This window comes from Miniopterus natalensis, chromosome 2 (assembly GCF_054644295.1).
Source record: "Miniopterus natalensis isolate mMinNat1 chromosome 2, mMinNat1.hap1, whole genome shotgun sequence".
Classification (NCBI taxonomy): domain Eukaryota; kingdom Metazoa; phylum Chordata; class Mammalia; order Chiroptera; family Miniopteridae; genus Miniopterus; species Miniopterus natalensis.
This window is the reverse complement of record NC_142082.1, coordinates 173,411,650-173,426,723: the sequence shown is the minus strand read 5'-3', so window position 1 is coordinate 173,426,723 and position 15,074 is coordinate 173,411,650. Positions and strand designations below refer to the sequence as shown.

General features: G+C 38.2%; 1 protein-coding gene across 1 annotated transcript in view; it reads left to right on the top strand.

The window, feature by feature from the left end:
- NUP37 (nucleoporin 37) overlaps positions 1-3,500 on the top strand; it is a 30,747-nt gene extending 27,247 nt beyond the window's left edge. The window contains exons 7-10 of the mRNA XM_016223209.2: positions 381-562; positions 1,047-1,097; positions 2,663-2,756; positions 3,241-3,500. Coding sequence (XP_016078695.1) covers positions 381-562; positions 1,047-1,097; positions 2,663-2,756; positions 3,241-3,354 — 441 coding nt within the window. The 3' untranslated portion in view covers positions 3,355-3,500. The remainder of the gene's footprint in view (positions 1-380; positions 563-1,046; positions 1,098-2,662; positions 2,757-3,240) is intronic.
- Positions 3,501-15,074: the final 11,574 nt, after the last annotated feature.

Genomic DNA, 15,074 nt, shown 5'->3' with positions numbered 1-15,074 from the left:
TCTGGAAACAAACTTATGTTGCATAAGATTGTGTAACACGTAAATATCTCTCTTTTGCTAGATACACACTTATCTATCCTTTCTAGACAATAACTTAAGGGTAACTTTTCCCAGAATGAATCCTTAGGCTGATTTATTTCTGGTGACTATACATTATTTAAAACTATACCAAATTTTCTTGAGTTTTATTGCCAACTTTCTGTACATTTTAAAAAATATATTTGATAAAGAGTTTTACATAGTCTTTCTTCCTTTGCATTTGATCTTCCACTTAGAATATATGTAGATGTTTAAATTTTACTATATAAATTGACTGTCTGCCTACTTCTCAAATTTGGTGAATTAGTTGGTTGAATTTTCTTTATTTTCCTGTCTTACAGCTGATGGTTGCAGAGAAGAATGGAACAATCCGATTCTATGATCTTATGTCCCAACAGGCTATTTTATCCCTTGAATCAGAACAGATACCATTAATGTCAGCACACTGGTGTTTAAAAAACACCTTCAAAGTTGGAGCTGTTGCAGGGAATGATTGGTTAATTTGGGATATTACTCGATCCAGGTACTTTTTTCTTACATTTATTGCTTACCAAAAAATCAGTTACTATTATTAAATGATCCATTGAGCCATTTTTGTATACCTGGCCCTCACTGTAGAGCAAAAGCTAGTCTCTCCTGTAGAAGGGCCAGAGCTGTGGGTTTTTAGATAACATAGCTGGGCATCTGTGCTTTGCAGATTTACGTTGAGTATAACCCAGAAAGAGCAATGCAGAGGAGGAACTCTTTGAGCAGTGTATACTTACATTGAAAAAAAACAGAAATAATCTGACCATGTTGAATGATTGTGTTTTGTAACAGTTCTACATCATGCTATGTCTTCATCATATTTCATCTACTTTAATCCTGTGCTAATTTGGGATTTTGTCACAGTTTAAGTATATTGGCCATTGTGTTTTTTAAAAAGAAAATACCTTTTAAACCTTAATTTAAGTTCTTCTACTTGAGACCAGCACTTAATTCATAAAATCCAAAATGTTGTCTTCTAGTTACCCTCAAGTGAAGAGACCTGTCCATGTGGATCGAGCCTGCATGTTTAGGTAGTGTACCTTTTTGTTGGAATTGTCATTTTATTTTTTTAGTCTGATTTCTTTGTTCATGCTCTGCCACCACCTGGAGTACTTTCCCAATCCTCCTCTTTGCTCTGGGTTTATGTTTGCTTGTTTGTTTGGGGGTTGTCTTTTTTCTCTGATAGTTTTATAAATGGTATTTTGTTTCCCTAAGTTTTTGCTTTTTTCTTTAGGCAAGGGAGTGATTTGTTTTTCAATGTGGTTTTTTTAATTTTATAAAACACACAAAACATGTTGCCACTGTATGAATACCATCCACAATCTGGAGCTTATGCTTTCATATTTTTTGTACTGATCAAGATATAAAATGTAGGTGAACCCATATTTATACATGTAAACTTCATTTTGTGCTAAATGAGAAACTAGATATTACCTATCTGCAACTTGCTCTTTGTTTTTTCTTAAGTCAGTGTACATGTCTACCTTGTTTTTCATTTATTTCTGCATAGTATTCCATTGTGTAGTGTAGTCTTTAGGGTGCTTTCAGCTTCAAGTCACAGGAAAACATACATACTAAAGCCAATAGGATATTCATTATGTGCTATATTACATCAAATCTGAGATGATATTCCGCTAAATGTAAGAATGCCATAGATTATAAGATGCATCCTGACTTCAGAGATATGAGCAAATATATGGTACTTAACAAGAAGTCTGGAGGAGGCAGACTTCTCATCAGTGTCAGCTAAGTTCAGACCTTTCCCTCTGCCACCCTCAGTGGCAAGGCTTTGGACTTGTTGATTCATAGTCCCAAGTTGACTACCAGTTTCTAGGCATCATAGCTTCATCCCACATTGTCCAAAGTGAGCGGAGTGGAAGAGCACTCCCTTTTCATTGGGAATTGCTGTCATTGCCTTAAACTCTCGTATCTCATCCCCTGGGGTGAGGCACACTCTGCCAGAACGTAGTTGGGGTTCAGTTAGCATGGAAAAAGGGCAGAGTAGCTGTTGGGCAAGCAATTAATAATGTCTGCCACACTTTTTCTTTTGGGCAGGGAATCCTTTCTCTTTTCTCATCTCTCTACTTATAGTGCTGGGATGGTGCTGGAGCTCCATTAACACGTGTTGAGTCATTGATGCATTGTATTCTAACGTCTAGGATGCCTTGAAACTTGAATATTTAAATATGTAAATATTATCCCAAGGAATTTAAACTTGTGAGTTTATCACTGTTTTATAACAAATGTCAATAAGAACATAAAGTGTGTGTTTTTTGTGTATTGAACTGCAAAATGTTTCCTATCTCTCTGATGCCTTATTTGTATCTCCTACCACACTGTCAGCCCGTTGGTTATAAAAAAAGGAGCTGCTAACCTTGTTGGAACTTAACAAAGTGGCACACAATAAGCACTTAATAAATATTCACAGAATGAGAAAATATAATTAACTTCCCTAGAATTTCCAGTCTAATTTTAAAGCCATATTAACAAATTTAGGCTTATAAAATTATTGTTTTGTACAAAAAATAATAACAACCTGTTTCAGAAAGCTTATCGTTATCTGTAAGATACTGTAATTATTTTTACTCTTTCTTAGGTGGTCCACCATTAATGAACACTTGTTTGCAACCACTGGTTATCCTGGTAAAATGGCAAGCCAGTTTCAAATTCATCATTTAGGACACCCCCAGGTAATGTGGAGATGTTTTGTGACATATGTTTTTAAATTTGTGTTTTTCACTTTTTTACGTATAACCTCCAAGTGTGTAATGTGTAACTAAATATATTTATGAATGTCATCTGCTTAAGTTGGAAAGAAAAGGCACTTTTTGATGTTTAAATCACCAGTGGTAATAGATGTTTTGTTTACATTCATATAAGAAGCATTTTATTTCTTCTGTTATATTTTCTCCATTTAAATATCATTTTGCTTACTTGGTTCATTTGGGCTGCAAAAATATTTGACTCTGGGCTGCACCAGTTATTCGTAGATTATTTGTATCCGTCATTCCAGCCAGCTGCAAACAAATAATGTATATTTCCCTATGAGGAAGCATATTTTTAAATTCTGCTATAAATAAAGGCAATGTATTAATGCATTTTTTTATTTTTGAAGGGTAGTTTTTGTGTATTAATTTGATGATTTAGTAAGCCTCTTTAATTCTTGTTTTATAGCCCATCCTCGTTGGTTCTGTAGTAATTGGATCTGGCCTTTCCTGGCATAGAACTCTCCCACTGTGTGCAGTTGGAGGAGACCACAAGCTGTTGTTTTGGGTAACTGAAATGTAAAATGAATGTTCCATCTAGCTTGGATTTGTAAGCTCCGTATTTTTAGTACATATTTTGGAAAATTCCTTATTTTTATATTAAATATACTGTAAGCTCTAGAAATATCCCAGTTGTTTTTGCTAAATAAAATATTGATGGTTTGAAAAGTTATTTTTCTACTCTGTTCAGAGGGTGTGTATCACAGGATTATCCAAAGTATACCCTTTCATCTATACTTTAAATATATTCTGTTTTCGTAATTCTCGGGGACAAATATTTATAAAAGGAAAAAAGGATCTTTCAGTGTTACTCTGGAAGTTGTTGAGTGCATGTGTGTGTGTGTGTGTGCGCGCGCGCGTGCACGCATATGTCTGCGCACGTGCCCACAAGCATGAATTTTTTTAGAAATCTGTTATATGTAGAGAATCTTATGACTTTTTCAGGAATTATTAAAGATTATTACTCAATTTAATATAATACAGATTATTAATTTCTTTAAAAATCTGACCAATTTTTTTTTTTTAAATATATCTTTTTTGATTTTGGAGAGAGGGAGAGAGAGATAGAAACATCAATGATGAGAGAGTCATTGATCAGCTGCCTCCTGCACGCCCCCATCTGGGGATGGAGCCCGCAACCCGGGCATGTTCCCTGACCTGGAATTGAACCGCAATCTCCTGGATCCTAGGTCGATGCTCAACCACTGAGCCACTCCCAGCCGGGCCTGACCAATTTTGTTACTCAACCCTGTTTACTATGTGCAAATTCCTTGTGACTATACATCTCTGCATTCTTAGATCATCTGGTATATAGGATAGAGCTTAACTGGAAAAATTACTTATCATTTAATACCTTTTAACAGTATTTGCCTTTTATGAATTTTCACCATTCTTACCAAGAAATTTAAATGTTTTGAGATGACATCTAGTGGCAAAAGAACTGTATTCACCATCTCAAAGCTCACTGAAATCAGTATTATGTAAGGAGGGTCACCATGTATTTGTGACACATCATGATGTAATCAGAAGAGTGTAAGTTTAGGGTTCTGCCTGTCAGTCGGGTGTCGAATTAAATGAATTCCTATGAACTCTGCACACCTGTGAGTTAATGCCCTCTCTGAAGCTGCATTTCATCCTATGAAGTAGAGACAGGAATCTGTCTCGCAGAGTTACTTTGAGGATGGAGTAAAGGCGAATAAAAATACCTAACAAGCATCTGCCACACAGTTCAGGTATTGATTTATTTCAGAAATGTATAGTTTTTATTTTGAGGAATTGGAAGTTTATTTTAATTAACAATGCCAATAAATATTTTTACTCAAGTTCTCTATTCATATGATGTCTTATAATAAGTATCTTATGGAATCAAGATAATTACCTTTAAGAACCAGGGAAATGGTGCAGGTATTTTTAAAATTCAGTAAAGTTTTGTAATCATGTAGATGTTTGGTGTAAACTGTTATATACTTTAAAGTACAGGTGAAAAATTACATAGCATAGCAATTTCCATGCCAATTACTTAATACAATAAAATATTAGTGCCAAATAATAGAAATAGTTTCCTTTACCCCTTCTTAAGCAGATTTTGAGCTTAAAAGGGCAGAGGGCAGTGAATTTTAACATGGTTCCCATTAACAGTCTCTGTGATGGGACAAAGAGCCCTAACAGCATCAGGATAGGCCAAAGATTTTTTGTAAGAAGTTATCATTTCAGGATATATTTTGAAAATAAGCAATACATCCTGCAATGACAAATTGGGCCAGTGTGTTTGAAAATTGTCTTATACTTAGAAAAGTTGACTTAGGAATTGAGCGGTTGTATTTATGGATGGAGATTGGAGAGATGAGTATGTTGGGCTTGGTATCTAGGATATGGATTCTCTGGAGTAAGGGCTTACCCAATATAAATGCTGTCTGATGAAATTTCCAGTAGGACTACTCTCTGTTAGGAGCAAGATAATTCATGGTGGTCCTGTAAATACAGTTATTCCAAATATAGGCTGTGACCCATTTGTAAATTAATGTGAGTCTGAGACAAGATATTCTCAAGAAATGAAAGGGATGTCTTTCCTCCTAGTTTCAGAAGTGGTATACATTCTACCTAGTAAGCACTGAGAGCTGGAACCTCCTTTTTTTTTTAGATCTTACATATAGGCTGTGCTACCATTTTCTAGTTTCTACTTTGTTATTAAACATTAGTGTGTACAATTCTTTAAATGGTGTAATGATATTTTTTTCCTTAGTAAACTGTATTTAAGTTAGACTAAGGCAGAAAGAAATGTTTGATTGGGAATTAGTTATTGGTCATCACATCTAAGTCCCGATAACATAACAAGATCTGAGTGAGTGTGTGTGTGTGTGTGTGTGTGTGTCCCACTTAGTTTTAGTTTTTCCATGTTTATAAATATGTCTAAGATGGTTTTTCTTTTGTTGAAACTAAGTTTTCCTCAGGATTGCTTCACTTACAAACATTGTGAAAAGAAAAAAAAAAGTTGTACTTATGTTCTAAAACTTGTATTATTTAGGACTGTTGAAGCAAAAGTCAGGATATCACAAATCTGCAAGATGTCAGAACTAAACCCTACACTTTCAAGTCCCATTTCAGTTTTATGATTTGGCTTGTATGTTGCGAATATTTCAGTGTCTCTCCCATGCCAGAACACAAAATCGCACACCCATGTGCTTCAATTTGTTTCTTACTTTGGTAATTTGCGACTACATATTGACACTGACTTAGAAATGTTCCTGTTGCTGTTTTAAATCTCACGTCAGTGGAGAAGAAGTTGAAATCTGGTTTGCACATTTGTGTCTGGTTTTTTGTAATTGTCCAAAATCTGACATTATCCCAGAAATGCTGATTGGGAAGTTATGAGACAGTACCGTGCCCAAGACTAATTTCCAAGGAGAAAAAAAGTGTTTGCTCTAGATTATTCCCCATGTTTTTCTGTAGCTCAAAAAGTTAAACTCAGTTTAACCCAGCTTTATGCCATACCAGTAATAACCTTCATTCTGAACCCAAATAAAATTTACAAAGTAAAAATGATGATGATCCATTTCCACATGTTTCTCATGGGCGTTTGGTCAAGTCCTCAGCAGCAGTGTTCTGTTCCAGTGTATCGTTATCAAGCTGTTGGTGTGCTCAGCAGCAGGGACAGAGGGAACACTCTGTTTCTTTAATCTAACACCTTGCTGATTCAAAAACATTTATTTTAACAGGCATTGGAAAGGGTTTTCAAAACAACTAACATGCGTTTCTAATTATACACTTAAAGAAATATGTCCCTCAAAACATAGGTTCTTTTCTTTTGCTGTTATTATTAACATGACTTTAATGTATGGCAACCATTTGTTAACTAATCACACTAACACAACAAAATAATTAGGATATCAGCTTTGAGGATCTCATTTCACAAAGGAAAAGTGAATACACACATTGGATGACATATCCATTACTCAGACTTAACCTAACCAATTTCTTTGCATGGATGGACACAGACTTCATGGGAAATACAAAAGCATTGAATCTACTTTCTGCCCTTTTCAGCTATTCTTTGAACTACCTTAGTGGAAACAATTGTGGCTCTTATGTAAGATCAAGTTACATTTGCCTGGAAATTTCCCTGGATCGGCTTATTTCTGTTTAACTTCGGTCTTTGTTATACAGCTATCTGCCTTCTCAACTAATTTTTAAAGAATACTCTACCTAGGGGCTTGTAACACTTATATAAACTTATAAAATTCATTTGAACAATAGTGAGTTAAAAGGGATGCCACCAGGTTTCTCAGCCTTTGCAGGCAATTTGAGTAACCTAATAGATGTAAAGACATGAAATAAGCATTTCTAGCAGCTGCATTTTTAGTGCTGTATTGAGTTGAGTACCTATTTCCTTTCTCTGTAATAAAAGGCAATGAATGCTGCTGGTATCTTCTAATGGTGGTTAAACACAATACTTTGATTTTTTTTATAAACACAGCTGTTATCCTATCATTGAGCCAAATCCAGACAAGATTAGATCTGGCCAAAATTAGGTTAATCTCTGCAACCATCTCAACTAAGAGCTTTCTAATACTGTTTTGGGAAGTCTCTATTTTTGAGACAGGGTGTAAAGGAAATAAGCCCCAGACAACTAACCCCTAAAGTAAGCCAGAGGCAACTAGTGATAAATTATACCACAGTGATAAAGAAAATAGACTGTCTAAACAAATTAGTTCATTTGGGTTCATTTTTACTTAAGACTATTAACTGTAAGAAATGACTTTCTTCATTAACATTGAGTTTAAACCAGACCAATATAAGTTATGTTTTAAAGAACTTTCTACCTCTTTCTTAATCTAATGTTTCCTTGGCTAACTCTAGCAGGTGCTAGTTTTTTCTTCCACTAGTAATAATGAAAACTGGGTGTTTATTTATTACAGATAAAATAACTTAGATATATTTTATTAAAATTATTGTATAATAGCTCACTTTGGTTTCCAGCCTACAAAAAAAAAAAATTATTTTCATTAAGATTTAGACTCTGGAATTTTAAATACTTTGCCAAATGTTCTGTAAGGCTGGTTCTCCTGAGACTTGGACACTGGAACCTCAAGCTGTGCTGTGAACAGCTAATGGTGCATCTCTCTCCAAAAAGCCTGTACCAGCGAGAACATCTGTGCACATATCCCTCATTGAAGTCTGTGGAGCTCTAGTGAGTCTTTCCTGGTGCTTGATTGTGAGCAAGTATAGGACCTGGATATATACACAGCTGTATCAGAGGCCTTACCCCACACATGCTCTAACCTCCAAACCCATGGAGCTATTCTGGAATTCTTTCATTGTTTTTGGCCTATTCCTTTCCCCATCATTCCAGTCACCTGCCACAATAACTAAGATGTGTTCACATGTGTATATAATCTTTACAAAACCCTGGTCATTGCTTCCTACCTGTTGATGGCAAATAACTGGCAGAATATGGAATTATTACAAGGGTTTCTCAATATTGTACACATCTTACCACTGTCAAAATCCTCTTTTTCCTTTGAAGCCATGACTTCCTGGGGTCCTGAGATAATACAGACAGCTCCAAAACCAAGCTTGCCTACATGATCCTAGCAGATGTTGACTTCTGACATCCTGCCATCTGCCTCTTGCCAAGTACCATTAACAGGTAGGAGGAATAAGTCTGCCAAAGAACCTTTCCCTCCAATTCAGAGAGAGTGGGTTTTAAGATCTCATTCAGAAATCTTGAGGGTTAAAAAGTTCCCAGCCCAGCCTGGCATGGCTCAGTGGTTGAGCGTCGACCTAGGATCCAGGAGATCAGGGTTCGATTCCCAGTCAGGGCACATTCCCGGGTTGTAGGCTGCAGCCAATCAATGACTCTCTCATCATTGATGTTTCTGTCTCTCTCTCTCCTTCTCCCTTCCTCTCTCTGAAATCAATAAAGATATATTTTTTTAAAAAGTCCCCAGATATGTCAGGGTGTGCCTGTTATCTCAATATCTATTATGTATCCCACGTTTCGCTCTGGGATTCAGATGAAAGCCAGAATGTGTTAACCACTCCTGCCTATGTGATATGGAAGGGGCAAGACTTTGTAAGGCAGGATGTATGGGAGGAAAACTAATAGAACCTAGCCTGGAAAATAAAAGGGTGTGAAATACTATCTTCCAATTTAAAATTTGGGACTTTAAGATGGGTTTCCCAATATAGTTCACCATTTCCATTTAATATTCCCATTTTAAATCCTCAACAATGTATGTGTTCTTTCAATGAATATTAAATATCCAACCACAGTCATCTGGGAATCCTCAAATTTTTTTTCTATTAAGGGCTTCTCATACTGGAAAATATTGTGAAGCACTTTCCTAGACTGACTGGCTCATACCTCCTGGCCCCCTTTTTTAAAGGGTAATAGCAAAGGTTCTAACATGATCATTTTGGATTCTAGAAACAAGGCTACAGGACCAAATGTTGATGTTGAACTTTCAGAGTAGTGTTAAGTGATTTTTATGTGGTTGTGATTCAAAAAAACCTGACCGCTTTAAGAAGTCCAGGTGCTGAGTCATTTACTGAAACAGCCAGAGGAGGTTAATTAGAAGCAGCTGATAGTGGCATCATTCGCTGCAAATTTTTTTTTAAATAAATGGAGAGGGTTACTCTGTGAAGAGCACGAAGTGCTATGGAGTGTACAAGCTAAGCAAAGACTTGTGACAGACCCGCCTCACTCATGCCCCACCAGTGGCGGAGAAATCGGACTTCGTGGTTTCAGAATAAAATAACTTGACTATTAAGATGGTCATGGTTACTTCTTAGAAGGGTGACGTGAGGGACGTTTTTTCCTCCTATTTTTCCTTTACTCTTTTTTCCATGATAAAGATTTCACCTTTATAATAAATTCTTAACTTAAAAATAAGCAGCTATTAACTGTATCATGTGCATGGCTATATAATGTTGTGAGGGGATTTAAAGAAATGGAAACTGGCCTCTGACTGCAAAGAAATTACAAAGAGGTTGGCAATCCCGCATGGTCACACAAAGGTAAAGGTAGCAAGGTGGGGTTTAAGGATTAACAGAAGAGACATGGCACCATCTTCTGAGGCAGGAAAGTTAAGACACTTGGATTTCACGGGGCATCAGTTCCTCTGAAGGGAGGGTGGAGTGTTTTGGGGTTACTAAAACAGGTTTGATGGAGTCTGGATGAGGAATGATTAGATACCCCCAAAGGCCCTCCCTGTTTCTTCCATCGCCAGGCAGCTACTCGTTCCCTTGTGATCACTTCTTGAGAAACTGAATGAGAACCTAGACTCAGGAGAGAGGTGCCTTACTGAATCCATTACCTGGAAGTCCACATCTGCAAGGTGAGTGTTATGTGTTTTCTCACACTTTGTATTTGTCTTTTAAGCATCCATTCATTGCAGGGCTCATTATATTAGCTATATTTGTTTATTTTCTGTATTCTTGAAGCTCATGCATTTGTGGCCTTATAAACCCTGGGAGAGATTGCCTCTCTCAGGGCTAACTAATTCCTAAAGATAATAAAACAACTTACTTGGAAGCACATGTTTTATATGCAAATCAACCAATCCCTAACCCACTACAGGTTCCCTCCCCTATCTGAAAGTGGAGTGTTTCCTATGAAATCTTTCATAGTCTGAAATGGTGTGAAACAAAGAAGCAATTACCATTCATTTATATGGAAAAATTTTGAGCATTCTCAGACCCAAAATTCAACACATGCATAATATCTTTATTTTGTTCATGGTGATCGAAATGCTTAATTATGTCCCATTTTATACTAAGTGTGACACCCTTATGAGCTCTCTTAGGCATCTCTGACATTTTAGGACATATCTTGCTAAGGGATGCACAAAATACCTAAAAGAAAGCCCAGATGCACACAGACAGTTCAAAGCTTTGATGGGTTGATGCTGAGATGCTGAGTGTAGTTCCCAGGGAAGGAGCTTGGTGGGGCCACTCGTGGATGCAAGGGATGCACACTGCCTCTATAATGGTTCCTTGCAAAAAAACCCCACAGCACTATTTTCCCTTTTCATGTTTTTGTACAAAAGCTAAAATCCTCTTCGGATATCTTTCAGTTAGTGAAGTGGCATAACAAGAACTTTTGAAAAGGGGTATACCTGTACCCCCAAAAACCTTATGTACCTTTTTCTATATCAAGCCAATTCTTCCCCTGCCCTAAATCCACCTAGAGTCAGGTACAGAAGCTAGGGACAGCCTCTCTGCCCCAAAGCCCTCCAGAATCATTCACAGTAGCCAATCTTCAACCGTTTCCTTTGCCCTGCCTTTCTTTTCCCCCAAAAAAATCCCAATAAAAAATCTGGCCTAGGCTTTCCAGGCTCCTGCTTCTGTCTTCCTCTGAACCAAAATCTAGTGTTTCCCCTCTGGCCCTGTGTGGCATGGCATGCCCCCCTTCTCTTGGGAAATGTAAGTAATGAATTCTTTCAATGGCATTAGCCTCTCTGTGTCATCACTTAGTCACCTGCACATATTAAGACCCATAGGTACAAATGCAACTGAGACCTTTTCCCAACCCCCTCATTAGGCTGCCTGCTGTTTTATCAGGAACCCCCAGACTGTAACTGTCCTTAGATCTCTTCTCTTGAAGCAGTCAACTTTCTAGAGAGGAATCCAGTTTCCAGCCTGGAGGATATAAGCCTACAACCCAACTTCTGAGTGAAGTTCCAAAGGTCAGAGCAATTCAAAAGTAGCCTGAAACAATGAATTCTTGACACAGTAAGTAGGCTAGGGTTCCTTCACTTAACCAGCTTCCAACAGAGGATTTGTGTCACTCTTGAGGGTTAGGGTGGGGCAGGGATGGGGGCATTTAATTCTGTTTTCCCACTATTATGAACCAACGCCATGCCCCTCTAACTGTTCTATCCTGAAGCAAAGCAGAAAGACACACAAAAGAAAAATAGGAACCCGATCTTCATCATTTATCTTACCTGAGAACTTAATCATGATAAAATTAAATAGCAGTGATTTCTCTAGTAATCTGCTATGAAAACCAAGATAATTGTTGAAAAAAATCTTAAAAATTGTTTTTGAATGGATACATGCAGGTGGCATATACATTCTCTGCCCTTTGAAATCAGTATTCATTACAATCTACCCATCTTGTCTCTGAAATTCACTACAGTCAGTGAAGTCTGCTAACACATTTCCAACGAGAAAAAGGCTGGAGGAAAGAGTATATATTTCAGAGATTTCTGGCAGTTGGCCAAGATGTATAGCTATAGATTGTTTTTAATAGTCCTGGAAAGTCAGTTATTAAATTGTGAATGGCACTGCTATCAAGAGCTATGGATGATCGATGATCAGGGATCTCAGGAGGCAGAGGAAAGACGACCTTCATGAACTAAATTCTATGGAGATGTCTATGGCTAGAGGGACATAGGTGAGCAGACAGCTACTCAAGGAGAAGGGTCTGGCCTGGGTATCAGTAGGCGGAAGAGCAAGCCTACGGCACTCTGGGAGACTTTGCAGAGGCAAAAAGAAACCAGATGAAACTTGGCCAACAGTATGAGCTGGTGGGACAGACTTGGGTTTATAAGGATCTCAATAACAAAAATAAATCACTTAAGCCCACATCCCACCCACAAGATTGCTAACATTAAAGATGCAAGGGAGAGTGTGGCCCAAGTAGGAGGGTAGAGGACAAGATCACTGGAGGAGAGTTGAGGGAACTTTGAGAGATCCGGATATTGGAAAGATGATCTTTGTAGTTGCTCAAATCCCAAGAACTGTAATAAGAGTAGTGTTAGAAACAATGGCAGTAAGCCAAAAACTAAGACCTTCAGGAATGAGTAAGTAGTACCCGGGAGCCTATAGATGACTGCTGCAAGATACCATTTTATGTTTGATAGCATAAACTTAGAGCTGTGGGGTGTTTTCATGGAATGAGGAAGGGCAATGGCCTGGAAGGAAGGAGAAGCAAAGAAAACACCTACCCCTCCTCGTGGCCCAATAATGTAGGGGTGTGGGTGAGAGAACCACAAGGAACAGTCAAACTTGAGTTGAAAGAGAAAAGTGGTCAAAGGGGTTGAGAAATGAGGATTTTGCTAATGACCCAATTCGCAAACCCTAGAGGAAGGGTCCAGAAGTTGGGGAGTGGTCAGAAAAGGTGATGTAGAAAGTCATAAGAGGTTGAGGGTCTGAAGGACGAGGGATGACTTGGGAGCCTGGGACTAATTGTGAAGGTTTTCAGGCACAGAGTGGTAGCAGAGGAGGAGGTGAGAAGCTGAGCAGAAGCAGACAGTTTTCCAAAGAATAAGTGGTGGTCTTTACTCCTCCCAAAGGTAGCCAGGGAAGGGGTGCTCTTATCTGGAGCATGTATATCTCTGGTGTACAAATCTCAGTACCTTTGTACATGCTGTTTCTCTGTGAAGTGCTCCCCATTCTTCACCTTGCTAATTTTAATGTCTTCAAATTTCAGCTAAGACATCAGCTCCTCTGGAAAGCCACCCTTAATTTCATCAACCCGAGTTAGGTGCTCCTATTAGGGTCATACTTTAGCCTAGCCTTTATCTCTTCACTTCTTAGCTATTAATCTCTTCCCGTTTTCTATCGCCCTATCTGGACTGCAAGCAACTTAATACCTTTTTGCTTGCTTATTTATTAATTGTTTACCTTCATGAGGGAAGAATTTTTGTCTTTCTTTTTACTGTTATATCTCAGATTCATATAACAGTGCTTGGCACATAGCAGGGGATATCTATGGATGGATGGCTCTTCTATGCCTGACACCGTCTTAGATCATCATAAGCCCTTAAAACTGTGTATTAAAATTATTATTATTCTTTGAAAGGCAGAGTGGCTGGTACTGAGGACTCATAAGAAAATAAGATAATCCTTGCCCCAGGGAATTTATAGCCTAATGGAAAAATTCCTCCTCATATGGACTTTGTCCAGGTTAAAAAAACAAAACATAAAATACGTTTGCCTAGAACTGTCACAGTGTTTATCTTTTTTATAGTTGTGGCACTAGTACAGTATTTAGAACATGGAAGGTGCTCAATAAATGTTGAAAAATAGTAATGAAATATTCAATTATAGATATGAAGAAGTTATATAGACATAATTATATAGATATAATTATAGACATGAAGAAACATGTATTTAAATTAATTCCTATCCTATCCTTCATCACTTCTATCTCCCATTTCTACGTATACAAATACTACTCTCAACTCCTCTGTTTCCAACATTTTTTACTCATCTATGTGGTAGGCATTGTGTAGCCTTTTTACAAATGTGAATCATGTCACTCTTCTCAGAATTTTTTAATGGCTCCCATCACCTATAGAAGTAGCTTTCTGACTTTTTGGTTCAGGATACTTGAAGGTAGGAAGAGAGATTGGTTAAAATGCAGATTTTTAAACTCATTCCCAGATGTCCTGATTGATTAAGGAATTCCTGGAATGTGCATTGTAAGAAGCACCGCCACTCCCAAATAATTTCTCATACTTTAGAGGAAGACGGACTGTAGTATCAAATCTAGTATGAAAGGGCCATGATGAGCTATTCTGTCTACTTCTCCTGCCTCCTTCTCTACTATTCTCCATTTCTGGAATTTTTGCAACAGAACCTAACAGCTATCCACATCCCCTACATACCTCTTCCCCCTACCTCTATGCCTTTGTACAGAGGTCCACCCAGATTGTCTGCCTGGCTAATTCCACTCAAGTACCTGCTAAAAAAGCTACCTTCTCTGGTTTTCTCATAGGATTTAGGAGGCCCTTTTATCTGCGGTACCAGGACACTTGGCCCCTGCGCGGGTGTGCGCTCCCGTTGGTGCGCAACCTTCTGCGTGCAGTTCGCGTCTGCCTCGATAGGGGCGCTCGGAACCCGCCACGACGCCCGGAGTTTAAGCGTCTGGAAGGCAGGGGCTGTTTTCTTCATCTTTTTAGTCCTGAGCATCTTGCTCGGTACCCGGTAGAAGGGGTTCAACTTTTGGTTTGGCGACTTGTCCTAGATCACAGAGCTGGTAAACCGCAGTCAACACCCGAGCCAAGAGCGTCTAATCCCAAATGCAAAGTTCTTTCCAGAGGTGCTCTGCGCCCTTTTCATGATCACCCTAAGTGGATGTCATTTCCATTGGTTTCTGCCTCCCCAGGAGCATTTAACATTTTATTCATGTTTTAAAGTCTTTTGGGGGGAAAGTCTTATTTTCTCCTTCAGGGCATAAAGCACAGAAGGCTTAATGTGATGCCATCTTTGTATTCCCCACAGGGCCTGGCAGAG